This window comes from Oncorhynchus nerka, linkage group LG9b (assembly GCF_034236695.1).
Source record: "Oncorhynchus nerka isolate Pitt River linkage group LG9b, Oner_Uvic_2.0, whole genome shotgun sequence".
NCBI classification, from domain to species: Eukaryota; Metazoa; Chordata; class Actinopteri; order Salmoniformes; family Salmonidae; genus Oncorhynchus; species Oncorhynchus nerka.
The window spans coordinates 6,234,999-6,252,149 of record NC_088424.1 but is presented as its reverse complement, the minus strand read 5'-3'; the positions used below and the strand labels follow the sequence as shown (position 1 = coordinate 6,252,149).

The window sequence follows — 17,151 nt, the reverse complement described above, 5'->3', positions numbered from 1 at the left end:
CATAACGAACACTCAAATAATCATTGGCTCTGAGAATCTCTAGGCCTGTTACAACGGTTGAACTCTCAATTTCCTATTTGATGTCACTTAAATGCAGCCTGCAATGTCTTTCTTATATCTAACGCGAATGCAAAGGTATAGTACCTCCTCACATCACACCGCCAATGACCTTCTCTGTTGTTGCATTGGCCGGGCAATGTAGCATGAAAGAGGTGTGCGCACGGCTAACGAGCGAGCGCCGCCGAGTGTCATCGACTTCCCGCTGCCATTAAGCGGCTCGCGAGCGGCGCCACCGAGGGAGAGGAGAGGCTGTTTGCTCGGCGGCTCCCAGATGAACATTAAGGACGCAAGAGCGATGCCAAAATGGGATCTCTCACCTCCTTTTCCCCTTCGCCTTTTTATTCCACAGATGAGTGCAGATAATTTCACTGGCCGATTGTGAGTGATTACTGTATTACCGCGGTAACAGAGGATGTATCGGCGAATGCAAAGGGAATTAATGAGACATAAAAACTATTTCTGTATTGACTGCTTCCGTCGGCGGCCCAGGACGCCGCTCCCGCATCTTGTGATTACCTAAACGTATTGTAAATATGTGTTTCCTATGGGTTTTTACATAAATTTACATGTTTCAACACTCAGGGGATGAAAGACTATTAGGGATGAGTTACTCCTCTCTTCTCCCCCCTTCTCTTTCTACTGGGCCGTTCATTATTGAATTAGCCAATGGTGTTCCTTTGCTGTAGGCCTATGTGTCGGGAGAGGTAGACTACGTCAGTGGTTCCCAACGCTGGTCCTCCAGTACCCCCTAACGGATCACATTTTTATCTTAGCCCTGGACAAGCACACATGATTCAACTTGTCAACTAATCATCAAGCCCTCAATAAGTTGAATGAGGTGTGTTTGGCCAGGGCTACAATGTAAATGTGTACTGTTAGGGGGTACTGGAGGACCAGGGTTGGGAAACACTGGTCCATATCATGAGGTTTCTGTGTGTGTGTTTCTGTTTATGAGAGAGGGGGAGTGAGTAAGAGAGACCGAGGGGAAGATTTAGAGTAAAACCAAGATAAGTGAATGAGTGTTGGGAGTTTTGTGTCCACAGAAGATGGCATATGATGTGGTATGATATCAGCACACGATGTAATAACAGTTTGGGGTGAACGATTGCGGTTTAGAGTGGAGCAGAAACCTTTGGGATATAGGCCTGGTTATTCAGCTATGTAGTTTATATAACCCTCAGAATGGACGTCAGGGCAAACGCACCCCATGTAGATGCTTCTGCTGGGTGTCTTGGCCCACAGGCGAGGATCAGACGTCCGGCCCTGTCCGCTGTGAGTGAGAGGATCTCACCAGAGGGTGAGAGTCTTTGTTCCAGATGCACCGTGGATAGTGGGCCCAGCAGGAAACCAACACGCCACAGCGCTCAAACACTACTCATGGCCTCCCCTTCGCACTACTTTGTCATTCCACTTTTTTCAAAAAGCTTTATTAGGTATCAACTGACTTGACTGATCTCTCTCAGGCTCTACGGTAAATGTTGGAGGAATTGCCAAAACTATCCCAACACTTACCTTCTTGAGGCAAGAGAAGGCATCTTCCCAACAAGACCTTGTCTTTTTATTGTCGTCGAAAAAAGCTGTCACGTTATTAACTGATGATACAAATTTGTACACTCCGGTAGGCTACGCAAGGATTCGATGGAAAATCAGAGCAATATCAAAATTATTGTGTAGTGCGTGATACTTTTGGGAGTATGTGATGTGCAAGTGTTCCTGCCTGATAGCATCTCAGGGACAGGCGATGCACTGCGTCCACTGGCCTTGGCCAGGCCACTAGAAAAGAGGGGTTTTCTCTCTCTAAAAGGATTAGCCTGGGACGAGATTGCAGGGAGAGTGTTTAAAAAAAAAGTTTTAAAAGGGGGCAAGAATAGAAAGGGAGATCAAGTGGAACTAAAGAAGCGTGTCCCGGGCTGCAGAGTTCAACCACCTGTTGTCCTCTTCTGGCCATCACTCTTTCTCTTTGTCCTCTGTTTCTAGATCTTGTCTCTTCCCCCCTCTCTTTTCTTTATCAGGAACTTTCTCCTCAACAAACATGTGGAAAGGCGATGCATTTATTCTGAGCACGGTCTTGCTTGAAAGATTGAAATAGTACAAGGATGGGTAGTCTTCAAACTTTTAATGCTTCAATGTTTGAAAGCCTGTTGAACATCAGAGTTGTGTGTGTGTGTGTGTGTGTGTGTGTCTGTGTGTCACTAAGCTCCCGGTGGTTTCCAGGAGCACTTTGATGTGTATCTGGGCAATGCGCTATTAGAGGGATTTCCCTGGGTTGACAGCTCAGAGAATATGTGGCTAAATTGCGATGCCAGCGGGCTAAAAGAATGCTGGAAACAGGATTAGGATCATATTCTGGCAGAGCCTGTCACCTCAATGGGCCTGGGTTTCTTACGTTCGCACTTTTCATTCTCTGCGTGGTTAAAACCTTTAAGAGAACCACAGAGGCGGGTGAGAAAAAAACACTGATTGAATACACTGGGATTTTTGTGCAGGAGGGCTCGCTCCCGTGGTCGTGTCAGAAAAATTAAAGAGCCAGGGTGCATTTTTCTTCTCGAAAATAACGTTTCTGGCAAACATCCTTTTTTTCTGAGGAATCAGCAATCTGCAAGTTCAGCTGCATCAACAGTATTCCCACTATCGGCTACTTGTTAAATTATTCTTGGACGTTGTCGGCCCTATAATGTTTCAGCTTTGATATCAACAGCTTAAATTATTTCCTTCAGTAGCAAAGAAAGCAATGTGTAGCTATTTGGTAAATATGTAAGTATACAAATCAAATGTTATTTGTCACATGCTTTGTAAACAACAGGTGTGGACATACTTACGGGCCCTTACCAACAATGCAGAGAGAATGAAAATAGAGAAATATTAGAAAAGTAATAACCCTTAATAATAAAAGTAATATTAAATACACAATGAGTAACGAGAACTTGCACGTGAGGTACCATTACCAAGTCGATGTGCAGAGGTACGAGGTAATTGATACTTTTGGTCATGTAGTGTATGTGGACACTTGCTCGTTGAACATCTCATTCCAAAATCATGGGCGTTGATATGGAGTTGGTCCCCCTTTGCTGCTATAACAGCCTCCAGTCTTCTGGGAAGGCTTTCCACTAGATGTTGTAACATTGCTGTGGGGACATGCTTCCATTCAGCTACAAGAGCATTATGTTGGGCGATTAGGCCTGGCTCGCAGTTGGCGTCCCAAAGATGTTCAATGGTGTTGAGGTCAGGGCTCTGTGCAGGCCAGTCAAGTTCTTCCACACCGATCTCTACAAACCATTTGTGTATGGACCTTGCTTTGTAAAGGGCCTTCCCAAAACTGTTGCCATAAAGTTGGAAGCACAGAATTGTCTATAATGTCATTATATGCTGTAGCATTAAGATTTCCCTTTACTGGAACTAAGGAAACTAGACCCGACCCATGGAAAACAGCCCCAAACCATTATTCCTCCTCCACCAAACTTTACAGTTGGCACTATGCATTTGGACAGGTAGTGTTCTCCTGGCATCCGCCAAACCCAGATTTTTCCGTCGGACTGCCAGATGGTGAAGTGTGATTCATCACTCCATAGAATGCGTTTCCACTCCAGAGTCCAATGGCGACGCTTGGCATTGTGATCTTAGGCTTGTGTGCGGCTGCTCGGCCACGGAAACCCATTTCATGAAGCTCCCGACAAGCAGTTATTGTACTGACGTTGCTTCCAGAGGCAGTTTAGAACTCGGTAGTGAGCGTTGCAACTGAGGACAGATGATTTTTACGTGCTACGTTCTGTGCGCTTGTGTGGCCGACCACTTCGCGGATAAGCTGTTGTTGCTCCTAGATGCTTCCACTTCCCAATAAAAGCACTTACGGTTGACTGGGGCAGCTCTAGAAGGGCAGACATTTGACGAACTGACTTGTTGGAAAGGTGGCATCCTATGACGGTGACACGTTGAAAGTCACCTTCAGTAAGGCCTATGGACATTGCATGGCTATGTGCTCGATTTTATTTTGAGACCTGTCAGCAACGGGTGTGACTGACATAGCCAAATCCACTAATTTTGAAGGGTGTCCACATACACACACACACACACACAAGCATGTATAGTGCATGTACATATAACTAGGAATGAAGTGACCGTTGATAAACAGTAGCAGCAGCGTGTGTGATGAGTCCAAAAAGGGTCAATGCAGATAGTCTGTGAAGCTACAGTATCTATTTAACTAACTATTTTGCAGTTTTATGGCTTGGGGGTAGAAGCTATTCAGAGTCCTCTTGGTTCCAGACTTGGTGCATCGATACCGATTGCCGTGTGGTAGCAGAGAGAACAGTTTGTCTTGGGTGGCTGGAGTCTTTTGACAATTATTTGGGCCTTCCTCTGACACCGCCTGGTCTAGAGGTTCTGGATGGCCGGGAGCTCGGCCCCAGTGATGTACTTGGCCCTAAGCACTACCCACTGTAATGCCCTGCAGTCGGATGCCAAGCAGTTGCCATGCCAAGCGGTGATGCAGCCAGTCAAGATGCGCTCGTTGGTGCAGCTGTCAAAAAATAAACAAAAAAAATGTGTGGGGGGGGGTGGAAGAGGCGTTGTCATGCCCTCTTCACAACTGTGTTGGTGTGTATGGATCATGATAGATCCTTAGTGATGTGGACCAGGACTGTAAAATAAAGCAGAACCCAAATACTCCAAACAGGCAGTATGTACGCACTTGTCCTGTTTGAACCAGCTCTGCATGATGGTCAACTTTATGTTTTGTGATTTGACCCTCCTTTAGGACCACAGATACGAAATGAAAAAGTCCTCGGAACAGCATTTTGACTGGATAAGAGTCCTATTGTTTGTGTTACTGATGATGAGAGGAGATCTCAATGATCCAGTGTGCTATGGTATAGAGGTTTATTCCACCTAGATACATTTTTAGATTGATGTCCAGGGATATTGTTGGGATTGGGAGGTAGGCTATTTGGGCAATGTGCAGACTTTCCTCTGGATGTTATAGAGAAGAGCACCTTATCCTGCATCAAGGGCTGAACATTTGACCCTACGGCATTTCAATCTACACCACATCAATCCCCGTTGGGCCCTCAGGCACCGGTGTGTGTATGTGTGTGTCCATGCATTTCTGTGTTTGGGGCTGTGATAAAGACCACTTACTAGTGTTTGCTGGTTTAAAATCCCAGGGGTGAAATTGCTAACCCGAATAACAAGGACATTCGGCTTTATGTATCTAGAACCATGTCAGTGTTGTAGCATGGATGCCCTTGGAATAGAGCACATACGATGTAATAAAACACAGCAAGGTTGAGGTTAGGTGTTACACTCACGTTCGCAATGCTAATCTGTGTTGTCGTCCCACGTCCCCTTTTAAAGGTTTGTCTGTAACAACAGAGAAATACACTGTTACAGTAGGTGAAACCTCTGTGCTAATCTGAGTTGTCATCCGACGTTGTCCCCTTTTAAAGGTTCGTCTGTAACAACAGAGAAATACACCGTTACAGTAGGTGAAACCTCTGTGCTAATCTGTGTTGTCGTCCCACGTTGTCCCCTTTTAAAGGTTTGTCTGTAACAACAGAGAAATACACCGTTACAGTAGGTGAAACCTCTGTGTACATGTTTAAAGGTTCGTCTGTAACAACAGAGACCGTTACAGTAGGTGAAACCTCTGTGTACATGTTTAAAGGTTTGTCTGTAACAACAGAGACCGTTACAGTAGGTGAAACCTCTGTGTACATGTTTAAAGGAGACCGTTCCTCTGTGTACATGTAACAACAGAGACCGTTACAGTAGGTGAAACCTCTGTGTACATGTTTAAAGGTTCGTCTGTAACAACAGAGACCGTTACAGTAGGTGAAACCTCTGTGTACATGTTTAAAGGTTTGTCTGTAACAACAGAGAAATACACCGTTACAGTAGGTGAAACCTCTGTGTACATGTTTTGTTGTTGTATTTCCACCGGGAGGATTTATCTAACGAGGCCAAATCAATTAGCAGTTGAACAATGTCACAGCCCAGGCTCTCGGCATTACAGTTTAGCAGGCAAAGCAAGGCAAAGCAGAGAACGTGGTGGGGAGGATGGCAGTGATCCTAACCTAGAACTCTACCAGAGGCTAGACTGTGTGTGTGTCGTGTATTGTTTGTGTGTGTGGGGGGGGTCTTATGCATTTTGACAAACCACGCTGTTTAAGATACAATAGCAGCATAATCACCGCCCCGGGCCGTCATTCTTCAGGATAATGGGCTGCTTATTCATCGGGGATGGCTTATGCCCCCACGTGCTTTTTATTTCTTCCAGATTACCTTCTCTCTCTCTCTCTCTCTCTCTCTCTCTGTGTCATTTTGCCATTCTCCCGTGTATATATATTTTCTGTATTTTTCTCTTGTTATCCGTCACCCTTGTTTCCCACATTCTCTCTCGTCCTCTAAATGTTTATTTCCCATCCACACTGCACTCTGTCTTGCCCTATTGCAATATTAATATTAGCCTGTCTTTGACCGTTTCTATGCCCCCCTGAACTTTATTGTTCAATCTAATGTAACATTCTTGCTGTATTACAAACTCAACGTTGTAGTGGCAACTATATGTCGTTTATGATCAAAAGTAGAATAAGAAGACTGTTTGCTAATCGTTAGCTGTGGCTAGCTTTGTCATAGGCGAACCAAAACAGGTTGAAGGAAGCCTCGTGTATAAAGATCTCCAAGAATTGCTTTATTTGAGGGTTTATTTTGCAACATCACTGTTCGAACCTACATTGTTAAGATAAAAAATAATAATGCCTATGTATTACACTCTCCGTCATTTTAAATCTACCACTGGACCGATTAGTATGACAGAGACAGCTGGAGAGAAACAGTAGAACTTTTAAATATCACAGCCACAATGGAACTCAACTGGAGGAGACACACAGACGACCAGACGGTATACCATCGGTAGTCCAGGGAAGAGACGGTAAGGAAATGGCGGGAGCCCATTGATTACAATGTTACAACTGACAACTACAGGAATCCCCGACTCGGGACGGTTTATGATACATTTACAACATGAGAACCTTTACATTTGCCTTACTAGTAAACATTAATAGATAAACTTCTTCTTAATTTACATATTGAAATCAGTTACATTGTCAGAGTGGATGGACTTGATGGGATCTCAGCACAGAGAACCACAGACACATAATTGACAAGAATTGAAAGACTGGCCACTCCTCCAAGCGCTTAGAGAGCAACTTCCTGGTACAACAGGAAGTTCTGTATACTACTCCCCCAGCCCTGAAGGACCCCCTATTCAGTTTGTGTAGGGATGTTGTTACCAAGTTACATCAGAAGGGGTAGATGGCGAAAATAGGTGTTAACATGAAATATGCAGGTTCATTTCTCCAGGCGTGTATCTGCTTGTGTAGTATCGTCTTCTTTCGGGGACACGCAGTAGGACACACTGAGTTGAGACACATCGTTTGCTTACCTTTGTGGCCGTTTTTTTTTGTTCAGAGCTTTGGATATAAGGTACTCATAAATGGTATACATGTTTGTAATTGCATATGCTTCCCTCCCCTCTGCCCAGAGCAAAATGTAATTAAAAGCGTTGCACATTTAGTCACTGAAATCATTTTCTCATTACCAAGCCAGTCTCCATACAAAGTAGTTTAATACTGGCCATTAAGCTGGTAAATTAGTCACTTCTAATTAAGCAATTGAGGAGAACATGGCTTGAGTTTATATTTATGTATGTGCTTGCCTTTTTTAGAATGTGCTATGTACATACAAGGCCTAATTGAATTGTTAATGGTCCCACGGTACAAGTAGTCTCTCAATGGCACCAACGCCGGCACAGATTTATTTTTCCCCTTGAAGACTCAAATTCTCTTAAAAGTGCCTCTATTCTGTAAACATTACGTAGCAAAGTATTTTTTCACCAAGTGCAACACTAGACAGGTAAATAGTCCTAAAGGAAATGTATTCGCTCAGCTGTGGAGACACGATGTATAGCCTGGTCGTTCACAATGTCAGGTTTAGAGTCCATTTCCCGTTTTAATGGTGTATTTCCATACAGGATTTGCCTCAGTGTTTTACCCAAAAGGCTCAGACTTTCCTGTTTCCATCTACGTGACCCGTGTCTCACTGGGCCATGGCTCCGGCAGACCTGCTCTCACTTGGTACAACTGTTTTGATTATGCAGAGGTTGTTGATTCTGCACTTAAAAAGTTCTCACTGTCAGCCCTAGCTACGGAAACACAATTTCCTTACTATAGCATAAGGGTGTACACACTGGTGTTACAATCAAAAAGCAGCATAAGAGTAAAGACAACCTAAACTCATCAGGTGTTGTTGGTCAAATAAGTATTTTTTTTTTTTATGCGTTGCTTTGTTGTGTTTCAATCTGCTGTGTGGGGAGCCCAAAAATTAGGCAACTGTTAAAGCAAGAAGCAGGAGAGAACTCGGTCCAGGGTGAGATAATGTAATTTTGTTTTTCTAAACTCTGGCTACCAATGTCCCGAAACCCTCTGGGTATGGTTCCTATAGGGCTACGGAGGTTACAGACATAGGATGAGTGGGATATAGTCTTGATGCCCCGGCTAGGCCGCACTCAGATCCTCTGGCTCAGTTAGGCAGCGTGTCCAGTCCCAGGGAAGCTGCGTGCTGCTTGGCCCGCATCCGGAGGTTCTCGATGCTGGTGGTCTTGCTGTTGTGGCTGGGGAGGCCTCCAGAGGCCTGGAGCAGGGGACTGTTCCACACCTGCTGGGCCGCGTGGTGGGACAGGGACTGGTAGTATGACTGGCAGGGCAGGGAGCCCAGAGGTGCCGAGGACATGTTGACGTTCATGCCCAGGTAGGGCAGGGAGGAGGGGGTACCCATGTCGAAGGAAGGGTAGTGCACCATGTTGTTGGTGGCAGCCATGTGCTGGCGGAACTGCTCCTGCAGGCGGAAGAGGCTGAGCGGGGAGGAGGAGTACGAGTGGCTCTGGGAGATGCCACCACTGACACCAATGGACGAGGGCGTCACAGACGGAGAGACCATGGGGGATTCTGAGTAAAGGAGAAAACGGATAAGAGTCAAGAACATTAAAGATGTCCTCCAGGGATTTTTTATTGAACTGTTCCAGTTGAAAAGTGACCTTTTCTTTCCCAGAGACCCCCACCAGACAAACCAGAGACCCCCATCATGTAGGAAAACTTATTATTATACGATAATTGTGCTAGCCCAACTCCAAACACTTGTTCGCTAATAGCAGCTCTTTTTTTTGATGGTTTATTTTTTGTTTTTTTTTGTTTATGTGGATCCCCAGTAGATTTTGCAGAAGCAGCAGCTACTCTTCCTGGGGTACACACAAAAAAAAAAAAACATGACAAGTAACACAACACTGATACAGGACAGTCATACAAATTTTAAATGACAATATACAAAAAATAGAACCAAAAAAAATTGACAAACAATACAACTAAAAAATAATGTGAATACACTTCGTAACAAGCACAATGTGTTGGCAAAAATGTATGTCCAAGTCAGGAAAGCTTTCCAGCAGCCAGTGGCACTTGCCACAACTGGTTCTCACAGGTGCTTTTTCAAATCCTATGTCAGATACTCTAGTGAGTGTAATTAGCTCCAATGAGTGTAATTTGCTCAATGTTTGAGAAACAAAGTTGACATCATTCGAAAGATGATATTCCCCTCTTTTCTACTGTAGGTATATTTCAAAATTGGTTTCGTCTGTTGTTGCTAGCGATATTCATAACATTGAAATGTTACATATATTTTTGCGGACCCCCTGTAGGTACCTCAGTGGACCACTAAGGGTCCACGGACCCCCCGTTGAATACCCCTGCTGTAAAGTACACACACAAAAGGGCAAAATAGTGTTGTTTTTTTAGACACAACTGCAAACTTCAAGGAGCAGGAAATTTAAGGAGTTGGTCCGATGGTGACATTGTAATGTAATCGACCTCCCCCTTGCTTGAGAAGCAATAGCGAACAAAAGAGGAAAGGCCCCCCACTTGTGCCATTTCTTGAGGTTACCTGGACCACTTATTGAGATATGCCTTTTGTTAAGTAAATCAGGTGTTAAATCGGGTGAAAAGGAGACTGGTGTAGGACTTTAAACTAAGTTTCTCTGGCAGGCAGGGAGGCAGACCTATGTATAACTTACTAAGAACCAGCAAAGCTGTCGTGCCTCCTCTTAATTTTCCACTATGACTGAAATGAACTGAAGATGTATGACAATGTAAGCATTTCATATGTTTACTCTTAATTGACTATCCTGAAGGATGCCTCTAAATTTGATTTACTTTGTCTGTTTTCTAATGCCCCCCCCCCCCCCCCCCCCCCAGTGAAGCTATGTATATTAGAGATGCACAAGTGCCAGTCATAATTTAAGACCTTGTCCTTACCAGGTTTGGGACTGAGCCGCTTGCAGGGTGGAGAGACATTGCCTGGCGTCATCGCCCTCTCACTCTTGAGCTCCTCCCTCTGTGGCTTAGACTCCTCCTCCTTATCCGTGGCGTTGTCCTCAGTGGCCGACTCGCAGCCTGACTGTTCTGCCGAGGTCACATTTAACTCCATGCTAATTTCTGACACCAACGGACAGGGCGGACCCTCAACCGCCAAGGAGGAAGAGGAGGAGGATGGGGGGAGCTGGTTCTCTGGAGTGATGGTGGTGGGAGAATCCTCCTTGTCACCTCCCTCTCCGTTGGCCTCCTTCTGTTTCTGGAGCTGCTCCTTCTGCAGGCTGCGCTGTTTCTTGCGGAACTTGGCCCTGCGGTTCTTGAACCACACCTGTTTTTAAAATGTGCCAGGTTGGGAGACGGTTAGAAGCATGCTCCCTGGTAATTATAAAAAGGTGCTTGAGAAAGGTGTGTTATGTGTGTTTTACTATTTGTCTTTTGAGAACTTGTATGAAAATAAATGAAATGACCTAAGTAATTTTTCTGGCATTTTTTGCCCAATGTGAAAGATGCTTCAGGAATTATGATTGATCAGATACAATTAATAAATATTTCCTATATTTCCTATATATATGCCAATAGTATTGTGTATTTCAGACTATGGTACTATGTATTCTGAATTTTGGACCCCCTTTTTTCTAACATTCTTTTTTTACATCTGTTATTAGACAGAAAATGCAAATAAATTGTTGAATGATTATGAACATGGTCTTTTGCCTGCTAATGCCTGCAATGCAGTGAAGAAAACGATATGACAACAAATAAGGTCTAATGTATCTGGCCCCTCTAACAGTACAACTGGCCCCAGCTTGGCCCCCCCAGTTGAAATGGTCTAGAACTGCAATTGACCTGCCACTGACCTGCACGCGGGCCTCGGGGAGGTTAGTGCACATGGCAAGGCGCTCGCGCATCACCACGTCGGGGTAGTGGGTCTTCTGGAAAGTCTTCTCCAAGGCCTCAAGCTGCTGTGCGGTGAACGCGGTGCGGCTTCGGCGCTGTTTGCGATGCTGGGACCCGTAGCGAGCCTCGAGGATGATGTCTTGAAATGTGCAGCCGTTGGAAGAGAAGAGACACGGCAAGTTTAATTAATTGGATAGGGGAATGGGCAGTGCGAAATATGTCAGAAAGTTATAATGAATTGAAAGGTGTGTGTGTGTGTGTGTGTGTGTGTGTGTGTGTGTGTGTGTGTGTGTGTGTGTGTGTGTGTGTGTGTGTGTGTGTGTGTGTGTGTGTGTGTGTGTGTGTGTGTGTGTGTGTGTGTGTGTGTGTGTGTGTGTGTGTGTGTGTGTGTGTGTGTGTAAGTGTGTAAAAGTATGTTTGTTGGACTCAATTACCAGCAAGTCTCTCAGCTAGGGTGAGCGCGTGCACTGAAGGTCGGTAGTCTGGCGCGTGCTGCGCCTGTTGCGCGGCCTGCTGGTGCAGGTTGTACATGGCGCTCAGGGAGTTCATCGCGTGGAGAGAGTAGCCGTTCACTCCATAGTGCTGCATGATGTCCACTACCTGTGGTAACACACACACATAAATCATGTTAATATTTGCTTGCGTGTTTTTATTTGTTTATCTCTAATGACTGATGTCCGGGCTGTTCGTATGCCATTTTATGTGTGAGTTAACCTACCCATTTTGGATACGCGCGTAATGAACGGTCTAAATGCACTGTTGGCTAAAATGATCTGACTCTTTATGATATTTTCGATACTGTGTGTAGTTAGGGCCTAGAGTAGACAGTGGGGCACGTTCAATTTATGCATACAGTATTTCATCATTTGATCACCTTGTGAAAAGTTGCAGACCTTTCGTGTTATCTGGTTGGTTGATCCTTGATAAACCATGGCTTAATGTGTTCATGTTAAAATGTGAATGTCGTTTGGCGCTTGTAATATACTAGGCCCAATCATCTTGTATGTCCCTTGAAAGTGTATCTCCTTGGTGGTCATTTGTATCCGATACACATACATTTCCTTTCGCCACGGAAGACATGGCTCAGATTTTAATATCTGGACGTTATCCATTAACATCCAATTATTGCTTGGTTCAAGCCATTAATTATACAAAATTATTTTAATTGGGGTAATTATCACTCGTTCACTTAATGGAGCGTGACGGATGCCTTATAAATGAATTAAATCACTTCATTTCCCGGTGATCGCAGCAAAAGTGCAAATCCCATTTGAAAGCGCTGCATGCTTTGAGAGATCATTGCGTTGATCAAATGCTTTCGGAATGAAATACAGATGTAGGATCTTAATTTGATCACCCTGTTGCAAGATAACTTTCCTGCAATGCAGGCCATCTTAAACCTGTAGTGTATTTCAGGTTTAAAGGGGCTTTTAAAGTTTGTCATTTCCACTTTGACATTTCAGACTTGATTTTCCGTTACGAAAAATGTATCCATCCCTAAAAAAATGTCCATGAATTATAATCACATAATAATTCACATTTCCTGTTGCTGCCGGATTATTTTGCTGTTGTAGAAAACTGGCTCAAATTAAGATCCAGGATCTGTAAAACGATTTGTTCCGGGCAGAGGATGGTAACCTGAAAGCACAGAGGACTATATTGAACGGTTATGACAGGCTATTGAAATACCTTCTGTCAATACATTTGCTTTAGAATTATGTCCTTTGGTTAGCCTATGAATTTTAGCAGTCACTCTATTCCATTTTAACTACCATTTGTTGGACAATTGGTTTAGATTAAGTTACCATTAGCCTAATCAAAATACCCAAATTCTAGCCTTGAGTTTATTGGACAGAATAACTTAACAACAAGGAATCAAAGCCTTATATATAGGTCTCCGAGGGCAACTGTCTCATCCTCCATTTTTTTTAGGTCCTTCCCTGCTTTAAATGAAACGCTTCAGGACACGATTAGATATGTATTAGTATCGAGATCGTTGACAAGAAGGGATATCTTGGAGGCTCGAGCAGTGATGACTATTACAGAGAGGTCCAAGAAATGAATCTTCCTATGCATGGCAGGCATCTGGGGACTTGGAAGCTAGAGAGAGTTCCTAGTCTTAAATTGCCTCACTATAGCATTTTGACATGCTAGGCCTGGGATGTAGCCTAGAAAGTTTGTTCTTCACCGGTGTCTGTGCTCCTTTAGGCCTATGTTCATTGGCCCACTCAGCATCTGCGATTCAGAAAGTTCACCAATTGGTTACAGGGCACAAAATGTTTCTAATATGAATGTTTTGGATGAAGATAAACCAAAAATGTATAAGTCTATGCGTAATTCGGCTGAATGAAAATGGAGGTATTCCAGTCATTCAAAAAGGTTGTCGTTTTCGAAATGTCTATTTCCCATGTTAAAAATCTGACATTTGACATAAGAACATTATACAACATAATTAACTGCCTCAAGTCTTGCCCCAAAGCTAAAGAAGCTGTTGTAATTCAAATTAAGTCATGAATTAATTTCATCCACACATAATTAAATGCTGAAAACCGTGATGCTGCACTTTATGCAGTCTGTGATAAGGATCAAATTGATGTATTTAATTGAATATTAAATATAATTGCTAACATGTTTCACAAGTAAGCCTTTATTTGAAGTTAATTCACTTCACAATACTTAATCCAATATTAGTTAATCCGATGATCATGTTAATTTATGATAAAGTAAGACCATAAATTGTCGGCTATAGTTGTAACCTGCGCAACATTGAATAGGCCTGATAATAAACGATTATTTGTTGCTGTTGCTGTTGTTGTTGTTATTATTATTATTAGTTATGATTATATTTCTATTATTACTTTATAATGTTATACCCTAATTATAGTATGAATAATATTGATCATTGTGTTATTACAAAATGTATTTCAATATTTGATTGAGTTCAAATATAGATCTCCATTGAGCTATGGAAATTGTTTTACTAATTAAATAATTGAAATCAAACACTCCATCCAAATCAATACGAATTTGCCTTTCCCCGTTGCATTTTGAACCGGTTTTGCAACAACTAATCATTTGAGCAATAATATCAGACATAGCACCATGAAGCTGGTAACCATTTCGCAGCAGTCTGTGTGTGCAAATGGGAGCTGTGGGTGTGTAAATTATGCCCGCAGTGTCCATTCCCAACCTATTAAGTCACTGCAGTGCCTGATGAATGTGATCACAGGGCAAGAGGGAATAGTTTAATTCGCCTGGACAGAAGGTGCTTCGCTAAACATTTACTTTGCTCCCCAAAGTATTTGAGTTGAATGGGGCCCGCTTTCCTCCTTCCCCTCTCTCGCGGCCTCTTATCCCATCGCCCCGGGGCAACGTTTTGGCTGAGATGTATGGCTTCTCGGCGGGTAAAATATGCATGTTGATCCCCATTTGGCTCCCCGTCTAATGGAAGTGCAAATAGGTTTCGACTGCGAGGCCCTCCATTCATCATCAACAGTGACACGGACGGACGTACAGTGCGGTTCAACAGCTTGCGTGTGTGCGCGCGTGGTGTGCGTGCGTGGAGAGAGAGGAAAACTAGGGATAGGCTTATACTGTAATTTTTACATTCACGCTTTTCATGTGTTTCCTTTTTAATATTGATAATAAGCATTACGCTTTTATGATAGGCCTACCATATTTACCACACAAGCCTGCTTATTCTGTCTAGCTGCCATTGTTGTCTATTCATACGCCTATCCTTGCTCCGGGCTGTATGTTTGAGTGCCACAGGCAGCGCTGCTTATTGCTTCGATTATTAAAACGGCATTATGTAAATTGGCATGTACAGTGCAACTCTATGATCTGACTAAATTAGGAAAATGTTTATACTTTAAAACCCTTTTGGGCCCTAGGCGACTCGTGTATAGCAAGCGACAATCTGCCCGTGGGGTAAGACATATTTTGTATTCCAGACTGTCAAAGGCCGCGAGACAAGTGTTTGATTGGCGAATTTCACGTGAGGAGGAGGCGACACGGGTTAACAACAGCCTAAACCAAATTATTATTCGTTCATTTACGATGAAACCAGCATTTAATTGCAATTTCATATTGACACAATTGCATGGGCTTATTCAATCTGAACTGATGGGTGGAAAATAAACTTTGTTTGAATGTTAAGAATGATGAAAGATAATTGAGGCCTACAGTCTTAGAAAAACTATATTCTGCATAGAACCAGAACGGGTTATATGCTTGCTTCATATATGGCACCGCTTAAGGTTATATATAGAACCCTATATGTAACCAATGCTGGTTCAGTGAAGAACACCTCCTGGGGTTCTGATCAAAGAACCCTACAAGAGTGTTCTAAACAGAACCTTTAGGGGTGCCATATATGAAGCAAGCAATATAACCTATTTTGGTTCTAACCAGAACCTTTTTTTTCTAAGTGTACATGATGCTAAATTGTGGCTGTTATGGCTATTAAAAGAAAGCAATATAAGGCCATGAAAGCCTCATGCACAATAAGTTCTTGCCTCATGATTCCTAGCTGGAAATCGCTGAAGTGCTTCCACAAAACAATGTACATCTACATATTCATTTGTTTTGTTTTTTAAGATAAAAAAAATTGCAAGTACTCCCATTCATTTTTGCATGACCTCACATTCCATGAAATAGCCTAGCCAATTGCTAGTAAAATGTTTTTTTTTAAGTAACTTAGAAATGTTTTGGATAGTTTTACTGCATCAGATTTCAATTCAACAAAAATTTACATGAATCTGTACGAATTCAATACAGTTCTACTTTGTTCCTTCGAGTCTTGCCGGATCTGCACCCAAAGTATAATTACTGTAGCTGTAAATGCTCGCTCGATATTAGCACAACGACGACTTCTTGTAAAACATAATATTGTGCAATTACGATAAGGTATATTGTATGCATAGAGTGTGCACCAATATATTATTTTGTCACCATATTTGTATCAACACTGTTGTTTCCAGCAATGTATGAACAAGTTACAAGTTTGACCCAGTCCTAGAGATGTCCACAAAGTTCCTACCTCTCGCCAACACAGCCGAGTTGTCTTTGGATGTTCTGATGCTGAAGTGTATCCCGGTTCTAAAGTGATTTCTTAGGATTCTTATTATAGCAATGTCTCCTTGTTTATAATGTCCACCTTTCTCGTGCTGTTCATGCGATTTTGGAGGAACGATTGCAAGTCCACAGTTCTGTCTTATGTGAAACGCGCACTCTGCTACTTTCCGCGTGACTGAATCCTCTGCGTCTCGCGCTCAACATAGGAAGCTGCCATCTACCGGGCCACGAGCTGAAGAGGGATTTTAAAGCGTGCTCTGTGAGGTCATGTAAGCTTTCTAGTGGTCCTTGAAGCTGTCAATCAAAGAAATAGACTATTTCTCCCCCACTAGTAGCAGGCGCTTGGCCAATGACCCTACACTATTCGAAATCATAAACTTTAGAATATAATGTCTGCAGATTCCCATATGTCAGTCTACTTGTGTTTTTTTTACATTTGTGTTTGAATTGATAAACATTCAGTAAATGTATGGACTAAGAAGAATACCAACTCCTTTTAATTCTGAAAAACAAGTGTACAAAATAAGTAGGCCTATATAAGATGTTTGTAATAGATGATGAATATTCTCTTTCATATTTTTCTTGCCTTTGAGGGATTTTTGATATCAGTGAATACATCAATTGTTTTCATATTGTGTAGCCCTTAATTGGGAGATGGATGACATATCCAGAATTAAAACGCGGTTAAACTATATTTAAACTT

General features: G+C 42.8%; 1 protein-coding gene across 1 annotated transcript; it reads right to left on the bottom strand.

Moving 5' to 3' along the window:
• Positions 1-6,737: 6,737 nt before the first annotated feature.
• Positions 6,738-16,638, bottom strand: LOC115114886 (diencephalon/mesencephalon homeobox protein 1-A-like). Its single transcript, XM_029643375.2, has 5 exons — positions 16,414-16,638; positions 11,807-11,972; positions 11,333-11,511; positions 10,419-10,803; positions 6,738-9,059 (listed from the first exon to the last, which is right to left on the bottom strand). The coding sequence occupies exons 2-5, from the start codon at positions 11,958-11,960 to the stop codon at positions 8,635-8,637; spliced, it is 1,143 nt and encodes a 380-aa protein (XP_029499235.1). The 5' UTR covers positions 11,961-11,972; positions 16,414-16,638; the 3' UTR covers positions 6,738-8,634.
• Positions 16,639-17,151: the final 513 nt, after the last annotated feature.

Bases quoted from the DNA above. Each gene is read 5' to 3' on its own strand.
- LOC115114886 (XM_029643375.2), bottom strand. From the start codon at position 11,960: ATGCAGCACTATGGAGTGAACGGCTACTCTCTCCACGCGATGAACTCC. The intron at 11,512-11,806 runs GTAATTGAGTCC...GCACATTTCAAG, and splicing joins CCTAGCTGAGAGACTTGCTG to ACATCATCCTCGAGGCTCGC. The intron at 9,060-10,418 runs GTAAGGACAAGG...TCCTTTACTCAG, and splicing joins GCGGCTCAGTCCCAAACCTG to AATCCCCCATGGTCTCTCCG.